This window comes from Corvus brachyrhynchos, unplaced genomic scaffold (genome assembly GCF_000691975.1).
Source record: "Corvus brachyrhynchos isolate BGI_N302 unplaced genomic scaffold, ASM69197v1 scaffold12, whole genome shotgun sequence".
Classification (NCBI taxonomy): domain Eukaryota; kingdom Metazoa; phylum Chordata; class Aves; order Passeriformes; family Corvidae; genus Corvus; species Corvus brachyrhynchos.
The window spans coordinates 687,061-706,007 of NW_008237885.1; the positions used below are offsets into that span (position 1 = coordinate 687,061).

Here is an 18,947-nt window from a genome sequence, read left to right on the forward strand (position 1 = left end):
CCAGCCACTGGCTGCTCTATCTTGGACTGGCACAGAGAGTCCTGACTCTCTTAACTGATTCTCAGCTTTTCTTCTTCTCAGATTTCTTTCACATAATCTTGCTAACTACGCACAGTGTGAACAGAGATCTTCCTTACACAAACTCCCACTCTCCAGCAAAGCCTGTGGAGTTCCTTTATTCCTTCTGAGATGCTTCAAGCTGAGGAGAAAAAACAGGCCACAGAAGGACAAAAAGCAAGCCCCTCTCACCCAGCAGCAGAGGAGGGATGAGCCAGCAGGCACCCAGAACACCCTGGCTCAGACAAACACTTTATCTTCAGAAAGCAGTTTTGGATGAGATGCTCCCTTATGGTTTTGCTGCAATGATGGGTCTGAGCCAAAGTCAAACACTCCCAGCTGAATGCTACAGGCTGTGGCTCAAAGAGAGCATTTTCTACTCCCACAACCAGATGCTCCCAGTGGTGCTCCCAGCAGAGACAGACCAGAGAGCCTGGGTTGGACACTCCCACAACAGGCTCAACACTGTTCCTTTTCTTTCTGTCACCTGGAAATTTTCTCTCCAGCAATGGAGCTGACTGTTTTGTTACAACAAACTACCAGACTCCACTCCTTAAAAGCAAGTTAGATTTACAGGAGACCCTGTCCAAACAAGCTCCTGAGGTTGCAACCAACAGGAATGGCAACACATCAGAGAGAAGAGACAGAAGGCCAACTTCATTCCCCTTACCTTTCTTTTGACCTCTTCCTCATCATCAGCCCTGATGCATGACGGGTCATTCAGCAAAGGGCTGACCAAGGGAGATGACTGCTTGGCATCAGGGCTCAAGTTTGGAGATAAAGTCATATTTGCCACTGATGGTCCTCCTTGGGAATTGATGGAAAGCTCTGAAAGGTGAGGGCTGCCAGTCAGAGAACCTGCTAAGAAAAATGATAAAAGAGAAATCAATTAGGACAAGCTTTCTCAAGAAAGTACCACAAGGAATTATAATCTTAAACTGCAGCATGTGAAATTATGCTACAGGACATAGCCATCAGGGTCCTCAAATGGCCTTGAAGCCAGAGGAACTGCATCCACTTGCATTCACCATGGGACTGGTTAAGTGTCTTTTAGCTGATAAAACTGGCTGAAATTACTATCTCTGTAGGGAAGGGATCAAGACACAGATGACTGAGCTGCAATTCTTTACAGTGAGAGTGGTGAGGCACTAGAACAGCTTGCTCAGGGAAGCTGTGGAAACATCCCTGGAAGTGTTCAAGGTCAGGCTGGATGGAGCTCTGAGAAACCTGGTCTAGTGAAAGGTGCTCCTGCCCATGGCAGGGGGGTTGGAGCTAGGTGGTCTTTAAGGTCCCTTCCAACCCAGGCCATTCTATGATTCTAAATATCAATTTAATATATAAAAAAAAAATCATCATTGTAATCCACTCTATAGAAGAGAATAAATACAACAGTACAGGAATCATCCCTGGAGTGCCATTCTTTCTAGCAAAGTAGAACTTCAAACACTCAAATCAGTACTTCATAGGGAACTACAGGACACAAGTTAGTACAAATTTATCTAGTCGAAGTCTAGAGAGAAAGGATGACTTTCTACAGCAGTGTTGCTGCTAAGACCAGTCAGATCTAACATGAAGGGAGAAAACTACTAGTTCCCCAATTTCTACACACAACACGAGTATGTATATTATACCTTGTAAGTCTTTCCATGCTCCTCTGATTGTTTGGGATGGAAATGCTAGCATTACATTTACATAAGAAAAGCAATACTTTTAATGCACACAGCATGACAATTTCAGATTTTCACAGATATAAAGTCCCATTTCATTTTGGATTAAAAATATTAAAGAATTAGACAATTAATTACACTTCCATGGATTCATATACACTACATTAAATATTACTGAAATTAGCATTTTGTCATCTGGGAAGCAGCCAGATTAATGACTGCACAGAAAGAAAGTTTGCCAAAAATGCTGAGTGTTCTCCCAGTTATCCCCTCCTCCATACGTCTGAAAATCTAAACCTGTTTTAGAAGAAGAATCTGTCATGTGGAAGAACATTTACAGTCTGTGCCATTTTGGCATCATACATTAAAATCCAACCAAAAAAAAGTGACAAGCTCTTGACTACCACAGCTAACAGGCTGTCTAAGATTAAATGTAAAACACATACATTGCTGTATATAATTAGGGTCAAATACAATTTACTATCATGTGATTGTGTCCTCCCTAAATTATGATAGGTAAATGTTCCTGTGGCTAAAAAGAACACAGCTGAGATACTCCAGTCAATATAATATAAAATAAATATAATTAGGCCAGTAGTAAAACCTATTTATTTTCTGGAAGAACTCAAGATTTATTGCTAGAACATGAATGTTTTCCAGTTCCAAACCAGTTCACATTTATAAATCATTCCTTTGAAAAGAGAAGGAAAAAACAGCACAGTTATCAGTTTACGTAATCATGACAGTTATGTAACCTATTATAAATCAAAGTCAAAGCAGTATTTGTCTGAAATAATGGTCTGTATTATTACAGCTAGCAAGAAAGGATTTACCAACAGTTTCACACTAAATCAATGTGCAGTGAAATTTGAGAAAATGCCACAGCTTGTTACACAAATGTCAATTTTATTGACACTAGCACACAACTGCATACAGTATTTTCCAAAGAAATGGAATTCATCATTGAGAAATAGTGAAACAGATTAATAGCAAGGTTGTAAGGTTAAAAGTACTTAGCTACATTACAAAAGACATAAGAAAAGTGATATCACCTCAAATGTGGAAACAAAGAAATTCTGGCACTATCCCTGTCATATGACAGCGAATAAATGATTTGCACCTCTGTGAGAAGTTCACAGCATTGTAGTCTAGAAGTTAAATAGCACCTATCTGTGATAGATAGATATAGATATATTGACATACCTACCTACCTATCTATAATCCTAGATCTAAGTTCTGATGGAACTTTTATCAGTACAACTCAAGTATTTCAAACTACAAAATATCAAAAGGACAATGAATTAGAAAGATACCCTATCTTACAGTTGGAAGACATGGGAAAAGCATTATGGAAAGTATCACAAAAAATGTGCCTGGTGGCTCACAGCACTGTGTACACACCCCACTGATTAAAGACTTTGCACATCAATGCATCACTGACATTCTCAAAGTTATTTTGCAGCAAGCTGAAATGCTGCACCTTCCCTTTTGGTACCCATGTGGGCGTGAGCAGTGACCAAATCCAACCACTACCACAACCTACAAGCAAGAGCTCAGACCCCACCTGCCAATACGCTGAACAAGTGAAAATTAAAATGAGTTATAAGAAAGTGGCTACATTACAAAAGGGCCTCAAAATGTTCTTACATGCATACATTCTTGGGCCTAATTACAACCAACACAGCCATAAATATCAACACACTGGATGTTGCTCTGGGAAATGTGGGAAACAAATTCGTTTTGGTGTGAGAAAGTCAGTAAGCCACGAAGAAATGAAAATGCAGGTTCTTCCCTCTCCCATCACCAATCAGTCAGGACATGTGTCATGCTGATGGTTCATGGCAGTGCTGCAAAGTGACTTTCTCTTCTTCACAGAGGTGAGGAATAAATAACCTGAATTAAGAAAATGTTTCATCTGATGTCCTGCCACAGAAGAGTATATTCATACAGGCTCTACTCATCAACTACAAACTGCAGAATATAAACAGAAGCAGAAGGGAGAAGACCAATCTTATTTACAAGGTACTGAAATCCCTTACAATTCACCCTAAAGGATTCATTGATTGACAGGCAATTATTAGCATGTCACTTGCCAGATAGCAAATGCTACTGCACTCAGGAGGCCTAAATGGTTTGCAGCTGGTAACATGGAATTGTCTTTGCTCCTACTTCAAGTGATTTTATTTAGATTCAGATTTGGGCCATCTTTCAAATTTAATGGAGTCAGCTGTATACACACAAACCAAGAGAAAGTACAAAAGAATGTTTATGTAAGGATTGTTTAAGTATATACTAAAATTATATCCTTGGAGGAGTGGGTAGGAATTAACCTGCGTGTGCTTCGATTATTTTCTAAGCATGGGTTTAAGAAGAGAAACCAACACTGGTTGATGACAGCAGCAAATAAAGAGAATGCATTTTACCATGGTATGCCAGATTGGCCCATCAATGCCAAAATACCTGGAGTGGCTCTCAGTTCCACTGAGCCGGTTTCCTCTCCAGACACTGGAGAAAAGTGCTACAGAAGGGAAAGTGACAAAAGAAGCACAACTTGATTGAAATCTAACTTGGGGAGAGAAAAAAAAAAAAAAAAAAAAAAAAAAAAAAAAAAAAAAAAAAAAAAAAAAATCTATGAAATGACAATGACATTTTACATGGCCACAGAACATGAAATTATGGGTTACCTTCCTAGCTTTACACTGTCTCAAATCGCTCCCCACCAACATACACATTCCATGTGCTACACAAAAAGAAGCCAGCAGCTAGAATCAAATACTTAATAGCTATACCTTTGTCAAAATACACATCAGTTGCTTGCTGCAATTTGGTGGTGGAAAGGCACAGAGTACTGGCCAGCTGTGAGTGCCCTGCCAGAGAGGGATAGGTTGGGCTCTGCCCTCAGCCGCCAGCTGTGATCCATCCCACTCATTGTACCTGCATTACTCTAGGCTCCTGTCACACACAGATGTGAACCCACAGGGACTGAGGGTGGTGCTTATGGGGTGCTGGGCTGAGTGATACTGCTTTAAAACATGGCTCATATCAACGGAAAAACAGTTAAAATCAGTACTTTCCAGTTGATGAAGAAAGTCTCTCCCAGAGGTCAATTCACATCATAGGTGACCTGAACTGCCTCTTTCTTTGTTGACTACATAGGCAGCATAAGATGACTTGAAATCCCTGGTTAGAAACTTTAACCTAACACAGGGGAGCTCCCTTCTTTGTGAGGGAGACAAAGGGGACTCAGTGTATCCTGAAGATACTCCTCCTCCATTCCTTTTCTCCTGACACTGCAGTATAACAAACTCAGTCCATTTAGTGTTCTGCATCTGCTTCAAAAGAAACAGTTCCCATCCATACACACTTTTTTAACAGAGAGGAAGAGTACAGCAGCGTTAAGATGCTCATGGGAATGCTCCTTCTCTGTGGAGTACCAAGAAGTGAAAATAACTCAATTATGGAAACCAAGAGAAAACATCAACCGTTATTAAAGGTGACTGAAATTCTGCTGGAAAACTTCATGTACCACTTAAGATCTCAACAAGTCAACTCTTAAGAGTTTTATTGCTCTCAAGGTTGTTGTTATTATTATTATTATTACAAATTAAAAACATGTTAAGAGCCAGAAAAGCACCTTTCTCAACATCTGGAATGTTGCAGGGCTTATTCTCTCTTACTCCTCCATGGCCTGCTCTGCAGTCAGGGGAGGTCTGTGACATCTATATCCCAGTTACTCAGCTTTAATGTCAGATCAGTGTTTTCTAAACTCCAGTTTGGCAAATGAAACCCAAGTTGTTTCCCCTTTCTCCTTGACATTACTGAGCATATCACTTATGAAGGCTCTTTAATAAGAAAGTATCTGACAGAGCTGCCACTGCTGTGGCCACAGTCTAGCTTAATTTTCCATTTTCACAGTGGTTGCACAGCTCTAACGTGTATCTAAACATTTTGGTCAGAGAAGATGCATAGTACAAAATGGCATGGGGGAGAAGAGAGCACCAGATGAAGTAGCAGGAGTTGTCACACGCACTTCACCAATCACTAAAGTACCTTAGATTGAAGAAGAGTTTATATAATGGTGTCCATCCCTTCTCTCTCCAGCTGTCAACCAGGCACAGTTGTACTGCTAAAGAGTTATGGGATGGAGATTCTGCTCTGTTCTCCCTCAATCAAAGAAATAAATCCCACTGACTTCCACAAAAGCTTGAGGGGAACCAGTTCATCAAGCTGCACTTCTCTTCCCCATTAAATGAATCAAGCTGGAGCAGTGGATACAGTTTGTTAGTTTGAAAAGTAGTTACACAACAGCCATAAATTCACATACAAACATCCCTGAATGCAGTACCAAAGATTTTGAGGAGGAACGGGAATTAAAAACAAACTCTTGAAGAAATCCAATGTCACACACAACCACTAACTCTGCCTGGGGCTTGAAGAGGAACTTGACGGAAAGGTTCACTTTGACTCCACAGCTTCAAAATGCATGCCCATGGCAGTGAGCAGAATTTGGGAAAATGGTGCACCTTCTCATGAACCAATTTCCTCATATTTAGGACAAAGCATCAGCCAGCAATTGGACAGAACAATTAAACCAGTGACAGTTTTACAGCAAAATGCCAGTTAGAATGAGTAAAAGCCTTCAGGTACAGGTGAAACTAAAAATAATAATAATAAAAAAATTAATTCCATGCATACACAGTTAAATGGCTTGACATGCTTACAGTCTCATCAAGCTTGGTGTTGGTTTAGTAGCCAGCAACCTCTCCAGCTGGTAAAGGTCCATGCTTTATTGGTGTACTGCAGTATTAGACAGCGGTGAGTGTGAAATCAGACAGTAACTGCTGTTGGCCTACATCAGGGTATATTCACAGCTTAAGAACAAAGAGTGAGCATTACAGTCTGGGAAGAATACAAGGTCACTGGGCATCAGTCCTTTGTCTAGCCTTGATCTCTCCAGACAGAAATAGAGCAACCTACAGAAGGTTTTCCTGTTGTACCCGGGGTTAGGGTTAGTTTGCCTTTGTTTGTCTTTAAACCAACATGACACAGTGCTACAACAGAATTGGAAACCTTCAGCCCCCATGTAAGCTTATGCCACAGATACTGTCCATTCCAACAAGACATCTGACCAGGACTGCAGTGATCCTGCTCACGAGCCACGGCAGACGGCCTCCAGCGCTGGGTGCAGCCTTCATTAGGAAATGAAGGGCAATCTGATTGTGCTCAAGGGAGCCCAAATGCCCTGGAAAAGAGACCTTCTCCCCTCGCTTCCCTCTTCTCTTTTGCCCCTCAACATGGTGTGGTTTCTCAACCTGAGAGTCACAACCTGGTGAGGGTTTTCATTAATTCTGAGGCAAGGAGTGCTCCATGAGGCAGGATCACTGTAATAGGAGGTATTAGGTACTCCCAATACAAAATAGGCATTTTGGCAGTAAAAGGACATTGAGACAGTGCTCCAAACAATGCAAGGAACAGAAGATACACCATGCTTTGAGGATAGACAGAACATTGAAAAGGCTTTTTCTCCCAGAGAGGTACATGCTGACAAAACAGTGCATACAATGAAACAAAAAATGTTTCTCTTTAAAAGGTATTAAACAAATGACAAAAATGAGAATGAAGTCCCCAGCATTGTCAATTTTAAAAACTAATTTTTACTATCGAGATTTATTTTTTAAAAATCTGTGCATGTGCACACACAGAAATCAGGAAAGGGCTGGGTAAGTGAAACACTGCCAAGCTTATGAACTTTAGTTAGTGGGTCCAGGTAAATTTTTTTTAGCAGGAAAAGGGAAATATAAGGATTCAGCTAATCAAATATTTTTAAGTGCCTCATGGAAAAGCAACAGGCATGAGCTCTAACATTCTCTGAACTAAACAGAAAGAACTAGCTCTGATCTTGCTGAAAACCATCAAAGGCAAAAGCTTGTTCTCTTCTCAAAACAAGATTTGCAGCATTTTAAAGAAAGCATCTAATCTAATTTTAACAAGCTTGAAAGCTCTTGAATCAGAAAGCATTCATTTTCCTTCAACCTTTCATGCTCAGTCAGTGACAGCTGTATCATTACTGCCTTTAGACTTGATTTTTATCAGTGTGAACTGTGGATTTTTATGGTTCTCAGGGGCCAAAACTTTACCGAAAAAATCATCAACGAAAATTATGTCTTAAAACTCTAACCATTCTTGAGCAAACTATTTACCATTATGTCATGCAAATTTATGATCCTAAGGTCTTTACCCCCTTTACTGTAATAATGCCACCATTATTTACACACATACTTGTGAAAATCATGCCTGTGAATACACAGCTCAGCCAGGCACACAGGCTTTCCAGATCTCATAACATTTAGAAGAAAGTGCTCACTGCTTTTAATAACAAACAACATAAACCAAGCTTATTCTACAAGCTCTTTATAGAACACAGAATTAGAACAAAAGACAAAATACTCTGCAAAACTGCTACATGTCACACAAACTAGTATTTTTGTTCATATGATGCCTTTGATTTTTAAGCAGAAATTCTGTATTTTAAAATACCAATGGCACCACACAGCCTAACCATAACACAGAAGATACCTTTGCTCAGGATGCATATGTTGCACAACAATCATTTCCCTTACAAATAAGTAACTAAGATATGTGCCTTTGTCTAGGCGTATTTCAGTAACTATAGAAACTACTGAAACAGAAGAGGAAAGATTTTGCTAATGTCAGTTTCCTAGGATTTAAATTTCCTTCCTTTCCAGAACCTGACAGTACGGGCAAAATTTTTCCTAATGTAGCTTGACTGAAACCAGAGTCTGCTGCTACTCACATTTGAGAAAAGTTACACACCAGTCTAAGCTTTGGGTCCTCACGACGTTAACACTGTGCATCTGCCACTTACCATCAGAAGACCCACAACCATCATCATCAAGTAGGAGACACCAACAAGCAGCTGGATTTCTGAGAAAATGACTCTTCTACCACTTGTGTCTGACAGCAGCTAACAAAAGAAAGGCCTATGTATTAAAAATTGTCCCAGAAGATTCAATTTCCCTCATGTATTTAGGGTTTCTCTTATTTTTTATGGGGAAGAGGACCGATCCCCTAAACAAAGAAGGAAGAGATGAGCTGAAGTACACAGAAGCTGCCTTAAGAAACTATTCAGAGATAGAGAGAGAAGCATTATTGGAAGACTAAAAGGGATTTTGGCTTACTTCACCTTATTACATGCTTGAACAGAGAACCTCTTTCCTTCACATTCACTGCTCTTTCCGGCTGGTGACAACCATGCTGCTGAATGACAGGGATTCTCCAGTGATCCACATTTCTGTGCACAAGGCTGCAACACCCAACTTCCTCAAACGTGTGGAAGTCAGGAAAAACTTGGATTGCTAATTTGTTTTTCATCATTAGAAGTTAAAATGCAGCAATTAAAATCTCATTCTAAAGTCGCCTCTGACAGCAGTCTAACGACTCATTAAGATAAATGAGATTAGTTAAACAAACACGGAATTTGACAGAATTTATAGGTCAGGCATCTTTTTTTTTCCTGTTAAACTGTTCCAGAAATAGCCACTGTTCATGCTAATTGCATACAGATCATACTAATGAGATCTGAATCACTGGTTTTACCAAAATTCAAAATTGGGTCTGCTTCATCAGTTCAACTGATCAACGTTAATTCTTGCTCTTTGAGTATCCTATAAAACTACTGGGAATTTAAACTCTCAGAAAAAGAGTGGAAAACATACTATGCCAAAGGGAACTGTAAATAAATAGGGCTAGATATTTTTTGTGTGCTTAAGATGTTTTCTGTTCTTCTCATTTCCTTGTCTTCCTGACCTGGAGCTCCCCAGAAGAAACTTCTAGTGATTACAGAGACTCTATGTTTGTGTGTTTACTGTGGGACTGAAGAAGACAGAATTTAAAACCTCTCTGCTTCTTAGTGAAGAAAAAGAGGGCCTATAAACAGCTTTTTGATCTCTCACCCATTTTGTATTTGACTTTCTCTGGTCACTACCAAGTACCTGCATGTACAGACAGAGAGGTCAGAACAAGAACTTCTGGCATCAGTGCTCCTACTTCAGAATGAACAGAGCTGCTTCAACTAATAAAAGCCTCACTGCAAACAAAAACCTGTCCTACAAATATTCAGGGGAGAAAATACAGGTCCTGAAGCAGTCTGGTCTAGTAATACTAGCCCCATTTAGTGAACTAATTCACAAACCATTGTTTTTTCACTCTTTACTGGATTCTACTGATTACATTCAGCATTACCAATGCTGCCCTGCGGAGAAAATTCTTTCTAGTTTTGCATGCCCTTTAATCTTGAAGAAAACTAATAGACTGAAAGGATTTTTCAAACTATTGACATGCAACTCTTTCATTATGCTCATTTGCCTATAACTCAGCTCTGTATAGCCTACATAAAGTAAATGCAAATACAGCAAACCTAAAAACTTTCAGTTACATGTTGACGTTTTGCACCTATGGGAATTTCTCTTCCAGTTTTTCTTTGATATAACTTGCACTTAGCATACCCTGCAATGGTTAGTGGGAATAGCCTGTTAGGCAGGCTCTGAGCCATGGATGAAATGGCAGCACTTGGTGTAAATCATCTTCAGAGAACACTTCTCTCTTGTCATGCACAAGGAGTACATTTGCTAGGGGATATGGACTGAAAACAGTGCAGTCTACGCCGTTCAGATATCGATTATTCAAAGCTCCCTACCTGCAATATCCTATGTAGGTCTTGGCTCCTACAACAACTTGCCACTCTCCATCTTTCCTTCATCTATTTATTGACAAATCTAATATCCTGGGTCACTGAGGAAAACTAGATTCTAGGAAAGGTTGCCGTGAAAAAAAGGAATTCCAGAAGATCCCAAGAGGACATCACAAGTTTGAGCTGCTGCTGAGTAGGCAAAAACTTAATATTGTCTGACATGACCTTTCTACTGCCATTGTAGAGGATGGCTGAATGTGGTCAAGCAGTTGGAATAGCAAAGAATGAACCAGAGGGCCTTTTATCCAGAGGTTACCTACATCTGCACATTATTATGGACAAACCCCTAACTGCTTTTGCAACTCATCTCCATTATTTATCCAACTACATGGGCAGCGTTGACTCATCAATCCAACAAGAGGCTTCCTCCACATCCTCTGCAAAGACAGGAGATGGATGATTCAGGACTACACAGTTCAGACTAGACATAGCTGCTCAATCTCGCTGGGATTCAGCTGCCTCATTTGTAGCAACTGCCTAAGGATATCTGGGCACTTGATGAGTATGGGACTGAAAGTTCATTATTAACAATAAAAATTTCAGAACGGTGAATCAGAAGTACTATCAGCCACATCCCAAAACCTACTGGAATTGGTGGGAGAGTCTGTTAGTTACCCTGTCTGTAATCACCTGCTATACTTGAGACAAAGATAAGCTTAGATCACTGTTGTTGTCCAGTGTATTCAGATTAATAAATGCTTGCAAGAACTAACTAGAACTGACAAGTTCCTCTTACCATGAGCAGTTTGGGAACCAGGACAAGAATTCCCCCATCTCATCTCATTTGCAGTCTTGCCCTAAAGGTTTCTGTTCTTTTCTGCAAGGTCTTTCCGACTGCCCCACAGAAACAAATTCCCAGATGACTTCTAAGGGACCTGATCCTGTATGAAAATGTCAGATTAAAACTCCTTTCTCACTTCACCATTCTTGGCAAGGGCTCAGATATGAACCACATGTCTGGTGGAGGAATTTGGCCCACTGACTGCTTTTAATTAAAAGCTTGTCTATTGATATTAAATGGAGCTTCACTGGCATTACAATGCTGCAGAAGTAATTAATCCTAAATTAAATTATTTCCTATGTAATTTATAAACTTTACTTCTTCTAACTGGAAGAATTCCAAGTGTTAAAACAACAACTACTTAAACATTCAAAGCTGAAAAAATGCCAGATGACAGAAAACAGAGAAAAATCCTCATACTGCATTTTTGAGGATAATATTGAAGTGGGAAAAGAAAAGCTGTTGAGATACTTTATTAGCAACTAGATTAAATCCAGTTACCCAGTAGGTCTGTTCTTAAAAAGTTATAAATTCGATATATTTGTAGGCATACAAGAGAAGAAACAGGCCTGGATACAGTATCTGAAAGGATGCAAAATAGTAAATGCTACTTATAAAATTTTATATTCACTTAAATCCAAAGAATGTGAAATCTATTCACTTTTCTTAAGTAGCAGAAATGGCTGAAAATCCTTCTTTTGCTACAAATCTGTTACTTGTACTCTAATTTTACTGGCTAATGAAGCAATTAATTAATCTGTCCAAATTGCTATTACTTTACTTTATACTTACTGGTACTTTTACTGCACAGGCAATAAAAAATAAATCAAAAGAAGAGTCATGCACCCACTTCCCCATGCTCACACTATCTGCTGATGCGAGCTTCAACTACTTATATTTCATCTCATATAGTGTGAACTTCAAGGCAATTATTTTACAGCTATTCTAAGTCCAAAACACAAACCACCCTCTTTTAGAATCATATACAAGCAAGCTTTTCCCTAATTATCAGTCTTGCCATTTGTAGAGTCATGCTTTTAACTACAGGAATAAATGCGAGTATTCCCTGTCCCCAGAATATCGGTATCTAAAGAGATGCTTTAAATCATTCCTGGTCAAGAATGAGGTATCTAATCTCTAAGAAAACCAACACACTAAAGGAGATGAGAGAGTTAATACTTATATTTACACAAAGATATATTTTACTTGCAAAACAGTAAAGTATATAACAACACATGCCTAACTAGGTATATTTTTAAATATCCTTCACTCCGATTAACTCTGTTAAAGTGTGCATAGACCAAGGCATTAGAAAAATTAAAAAGACTTCTTATTTTATAATTTTTGTAAAAACAATCTTGAAAATTTTATATTGTCTAAATTTACAAAGTCCTGTCGCTTTTTCATCAGTACTTATGTGAATGGATTCATCATTGCTACATGCATGTAGTGCATGGTGCAGATCACTGGAAGTGACCTGAAGTTCAATCAATACTGTCGTTCATCACTTACAATTCTGGGATTTATTTCCATTCTTCCACAAGAAAAATATATAAAAGTTAAAAATAAGGCCAACCATAAAGAGCACATCTTGTCTCCCAGATCTAATAACTATAGGACACGTTCCATGCAGAGGACCTTTCATCTAGATTTTCTTAATTAACTTGGAGAAACTAAAATCAGATTTTATCAGGATACCTTAATTCTCAATACTTTTAGCCTGTGAAAAGGAAGCATACACAGAATTAGTTTCTTTGTCCTTTTGCCCATATCCACTCTGTGGACAGAACAGAAGACAATCAGCCTGGAACACAGTTACTCCTATCATTCTCTTGTGGATGAAAAATTTCTGAGGTGGCACTACTAAAAAAGTAGCCTACGACAGAGTAATTGGATCCTGCACAGATAAAAGATCTTTTGTGATCAAAGCAAAAAATAAAATTAAACAACCACCATCTTCAAACCACTGACCACAGAACTTTGATGTCTCTATAATAATTTCACTGGAAGTATAAGTGATTAAAAAATTTCTTGCAATATATCTCTATATTAAACTGATAAAGGATAGAAAGGATTGCCTTGCAAGTAATACTCATACCACTCTTCATTAGAACTGTTTTGATCAAAGTTTTTTTCACTTGAATTGTATCTTTCATCCTGTTCTCTTTCTTGCCCAAAGAAGAGTTTGGAGTTTCAAAACCTCCATCACCAAATCAGCCTGTTGAACTCACTGAAGAAAAAGACAATACTGTCATTTTTCCTGACAATACCGTTATCTTACACATGCCTGATTTGTACCCTCAGTTCATCAGATTATTATAAAGCGAGTTATGAAGATGAGTAGACCAGACATTCTTGCTGTGAAAAAATTTTCCAGCATATTTCAAGATTTCAACAAGTCTTGGTCTTGAACATCAAGCTGCCTGCATTTGGCCGCAAGTTTGTTTTTTTTCTCCTAACTCTGTTGAGGCACTCATAAGTTGCTCTCCTTATATGGGAGAGAAAAAGGATTGTAATAGACATACAAAAGAGCACAATGTACCTACTTGATTTGATTGTTTGTTTTGTCAAAATAACTAGTCAAATATCAAAGAAGCTACAACGCATACCTAAAACATGACTTCACACAAAGAATGAGTGACTGTATAAAGAGGTACCTAAATCAGTAATAATTTTCCTCTCCTCCTGCCTTTCAGAGGAGACGCAAACTGTTAAGCATCACTGAGACTTATTACTGTGTTCTAGCATCCTTTCCCTCTGGCTGGTCTGTACAACAATAACGTCTGAAATAGCCCATGCACTGAAATAATTACCAGCCACTCATCATGAGCCCCAGGAGATGCAACCACTCCAGTGAGCAATCACAGTATCCCCTGGTCTCATACACCCTGGTCCCTAGCAGCTGAAGACCTGCACACCATCTTCATCACTGAGGCCAACAGAAACATCCTCCTCTACCTCCTCATCAAGCTGAAGGCTTCCAAAGGAATACTTATTTCTAGGCATGGGAGACGAGCTCAGCACAACAGGGTTTCCAAACACCAGGGGGTGAGTGAAGGGGTTAATGACTTCTGAGTCAGAATCACTGGATTCCGTCCCACTGCTGGTGGAGCCCTCCATCATCTGGATTGCACCCATGTGATCCATCATGCCACTGGCACGCAGAGACTGCATGACTGGGCTTTGCTTTGACTGTGCCCCCACTGGCATACCATTGGCCATCATTTTGCCTTCTGGAGAGGACATCTTAGCCACCCCACCTCCTTTGCAGTATCTCTCTGATCTATACTCCTGCCCAGGGCTTGAGGATATCTGGCTTAGGATAAATGGATCTGTAACTGACTTATTGCAGAGATTTGGGGTTTTCTGTGCACGAGGCCGTTGAGAACCTGGAGAATATCGGCAATACTCATGGTTGTCCTCCTCCCCGGTCCTCACCCTGCAGTCGTGCCCATTTTCTGAGACATAACCCTGAGAGCCAGTTCTACTCAGGCTCATGTTAGGGCTTGACTCTTTGCTACTGGGAGGCAATGGAGTGGCCAGCGGACTACGGCTCCCCGGGCCTCTAAACATTTCATCAACCAGAGAGCTATGCCTTGGCATCCTGGGGCTTCCCCCAGTGTAGAAGGAGAGATTAGCTGTGTTATCATCAAGGTACTCTTCAGAGAGATACTGGGAAGACTTTAGAGAAGCTGAGGAATCCCTATATCTAGTTCTATTGCGATTTTCATCTCTGTAGTGAATATAGGCACCACTGGTCAAATCACCCTCATAATTGTCATTTGTTTGGGAATATGACCGGGTTATTTGTCCTCTGAGGAGATCATACTCGCTATCTACATCACTGCAGTCAATGAAAGGAATGGAGGTGCTGCTGCCATGAGCAGCCCTGGAAGCTGGACCTGTGCTTGGCTGCTGTGATTGAGGTCTGTTCTGCTGCATCCTATCCTTAGCAGGCTCCTCTTCTTCCTCCACTGTTGAGACCACTGCTCCATCCACCTTTCTGCCTTCCTTTGGACTCTTCTTCAAGGAAGGGCTCTTGTGCTGTCCAGTGTCTTCTGTTGAAGCTTTCAACTCCTTTCCTTGCCGGCAGCTCTGTACTGCTGCAGCATCATTGTTGTCTCCATAAGCTCTAGCACTCTGGAATGATAATAGAGGGAAGGCAAGGGGGACACAAAGGAAAAGACAAAAGGGGAGGGAGGGTGGGAGGAGAGAGGTTTGGGAGGGACGGGAGCCAGAGGGAAAAGGCTACGTGTAATTACACACAAGAATTTTGCACTGCATCTGCAGCAACATAGGAATCTCTTGAAAACAGAAGAGGTAACCCAAGCCTCAAATAATTAGAATTTAAAAAAGAGGTTTCTGATCTTGAAGAACAGAAAAAAAATACATAGGCTAAACAAGGAAAGAGAAGGCAGACATAATGCAGTGATAATGAAATAAGGGGTATTTGAGGTGTTACCATGCTCTAAGGCAGCCATTAACACTCTAAGAACATCAACCTGTTCACACTACTCTGAGAAGTTGGAGGAAAAGACAAAAACATAAGACAAATTCTGCACAGCCTACTTAGATACAGGAGAAAAGTCATGTGTGGGCTTTTGAGCACCCCACATTCACTTGCTGGAGCACACCTGCCACCAGTTCTTAGACTGGCTTTTCTGCCCAGAAGCCATGCTCCATCTACCTGAGCTTGTCTTAGCAACATTAAAATGCTACAGGCTATTTGAAATGGGCCCCATCTACAACGAATTTCTCTGAAGTTCCTGAATTTGCAGAAAGGAGAGAGCCTGTGAATATCAAAAGGAAGTGAGGCATGGAAGGTGATGGTTCAGGTAGCATTCTTAAATGCATTAACCTAGTAGCTTGCTCCTGACATTTAAGCTCTACCTAACACAAAGTTACGTGATCAAAGGTTCACTGCCACAGACACAGATTAGCACAGAGGAACACTGGCAGGTGGAGAAACCACAACAACCGAGTCAGGAAAATGCAGCTTCCTCATCTGTCTCCTCTGAAGGCTGTCCCAGGAGAGCCATCAGCCCATATGTTTGGTGTGTTTGGGATGCCAGCAACTGGAGAGACCAGAGCCAAAGAGTGGAAGAGGGTGAGGCCACTGGCACTGTCTGTGCTCGTGGGAGTGCTGTTTTCTGTGTTTACATGTGTGGCTGACTGTGTGGCTGTGTGTACATGCACTGTATGTGTGTATTCATGTGGGTGCCTATAGTGAATACATGGTCAGCCTTACTACCAGCTGGACCTGGGAACTAGCAGCTGCTGCAGACTGTTGGGCTTTTGGACTTGTGAACTCCTAACACATAGCAGCTATCAACATAAGATAAGTACATTTGGTATCTACCAGAGATAATGGCTTAGAAGGCCAGAGCTGCAATTTTTGTGAGGAATTAACTGTTCTCCTCCCTTGTTAATACTAACCTAACACCTTAAAATGGGCATCCAAGACCTCCCAGCCAAGAAAAGTAATTACACTTCCCCCAAATGCAATAGCCAGCTACAACCTAGGACCCTGGCAGCAACACTGAGGGTTGCAATTTTTCAGATGGTCATTAGTACAGCTCAGACAAGCTCACCATTTATATTTGTCTGGTTGTCTGTAAGCAGTGCTGTTTGACTCTGCAGAACCTAAAGCTTATAACACCCAGGGCTCCTTAGCTCCCAGTTAAATGGTAAATGAGCAGAAAACTATGCTCCTAGGGTTTCAAAACAGCAATCAGTGGAGGGTAATCTAACAAGAAATGCTTAAAAGGATTTCATTTCCAGGGTTTCATCAACATCACTGACTTGTTTTGGCACCTCTGTATGCTGTTCTGAAGGCTGTGCAGTCAGACTCCTGATGGAATGAATCTTGCTGTGTTTCCTGGAGATAAAAGGAAAATCACGTAAAGAGCTATTTCAGGGGTTTTTTTCTACAAACAGGAATCAAGAGACATGCCTCTTTTAAAACAAAACCTTTGAATAACAGCTTTCATAAAAGTTTGCTCCAAAACAGAATAACATTCCTCCTTTCTGTAAAATTTAAATGTGCTATGTGTTGCAAGCCTACCACTGTAAGAATAGGGAGAAGCACTGAAGCAAAATGGTCTATCGGGTAAGCATGAACCTTAAGCAATGGACTGTTGTCATGGTCTTTGTGGCATTTTGGCCATCACTTTGAGCTCACCATGAGCATGATGAGTTCAGACAGAATTGGCTCTAGCAAGCTGGAAGAGTTTCAGTTTCCCTGGAGACCTCTCCCTTGAGCTGGGCTGTACTTTTTCTTACTTTCAGTTTTATTTTGAGCTGAGTATGTCTGTTCACATACATTAACCAAATCCCAGCAAAGAGGGTGCAAATCAAATTGGGAGAAAGTTACCTGTGATAGTAGGACGCTCATTGCTGAAAAAACGATTGAAGACTACTGATTTTTAGTGAACTATAAGTTATGAAACTTCTGCCAAAACATTCAGGACCATGGGGATATTACACATGATAAGCTGTCAAACCAGCAGAGAAGGAATTTTTTCCTTGGACTGATACCAAGATCACAGAATATAACTAACTGGAAATCATGACTTTTCTTAGATTATAAAATATTTGGATAATTAATTTATTTCCTCTCACCTTTCAAACTGCACTTTTTTGTGCCCTCCTTCCTTAACATAGTCAAGAACTTGCTTCTGAGTCCGACCACTGGAAGACAACCAGAGTTAAAGTATTTAATACAATATACCACCTGGCCATCATAAACATGTTTTTTGGTTTGCATATAAAGCCACAGCAACCAGAAAAGTATTTGTCACTATCAGCAGAAATCCATGTTAAGATCATACAGAAGGGGACATGGTCAGATACACAAAGATTTTTACCATTTTGCATGTTACTTGCCTCCTTTTTTTTTGCTATGGAGCTACTTTTTGATGCCATTTCAGAACTGCTTAAATTCAGTTGTGTGGGCCCTATAGGGTCCTACATTACTGGGAAGTCACTACAATGGAAAGTGAAGCAGGGGTTAAGCTTTCCTCTCATTAATTAATATATTCTTGAATCCTTTTTAGTCAAATGCCAGCTTTATCTGATATCAGTAAACCCTGGAACCAAGATGAAACCTCCTGACATGCACTTCATGACTTAGTTGCTACTATAAAACACACCTTTTCTGCAGAGATTTAGGCTGGAAATCCCTTTCTCCCCTTCTGCTACAGGGTGTGAGTGAAGCAGTGAGAATGCCCAGCGTTGTCTACTGTGCAAAGCTATAAACTCCAAAGCAAACTGAGAGCAGCACAGGAAACCCACACCTCAAGAATGATCAAGCGAGAGCCAAATTCTTCCAATTCATTAGAGGCTTTCAGGGCCTGAAGAAGTTCCTGAATGTAGTAACAGTTCACAGCGAGTAGAGGATGTGGCTAAAACCTGCTTTCCAAAGCCTGAGGGAAGTTGAATGCACCTACAGTTTTCTATATACTGAGGCAGAAACGTAACAAGTTATATATCTTGTTTACCCAAAATAGGTCCTTCCATCTTAATTAATTTACTTTGCAGGCAGCAAACTAAGTGGGAAGAGAGGTACAATGGCTATATATACACTGTGTTCTTGCACAAGGCATCTAGAGTGCATCATTCATTTCAGCAAAGAGCATTTATGGCTGTACAGCTTGTATCAGCTTCACAAACA

At 40.3% G+C, this 18,947-nt stretch overlaps 1 protein-coding gene across 5 annotated transcripts in view; it reads right to left on the minus strand.

The window, feature by feature from the left end:
- The window catches only part of FARP1 (FERM, ARH/RhoGEF and pleckstrin domain protein 1), a 203,470-nt gene that overhangs the window by 31,217 nt on the left and 153,306 nt on the right, over positions 1-18,947 (minus strand). For 3 of the 5 annotated variants that reach the window (XM_017732621.1, XM_017732618.1, XM_017732622.1), the window contains 4 exons: positions 17,897-17,965; positions 17,078-17,153; positions 15,178-15,415; positions 728-918 (listed from right to left, as the gene is read on the minus strand). In XM_017732621.1, the coding sequence (XP_017588110.1) occupies positions 728-918; positions 15,178-15,415; positions 17,078-17,153; positions 17,897-17,965 (574 nt within the window). The remainder of the gene's footprint in view (positions 1-727; positions 919-15,177; positions 15,416-17,077; positions 17,154-17,896; positions 17,966-18,947) is intronic. The other 2 variants (XM_017732620.1, XM_017732619.1) reach the window with 2 other exon arrangements.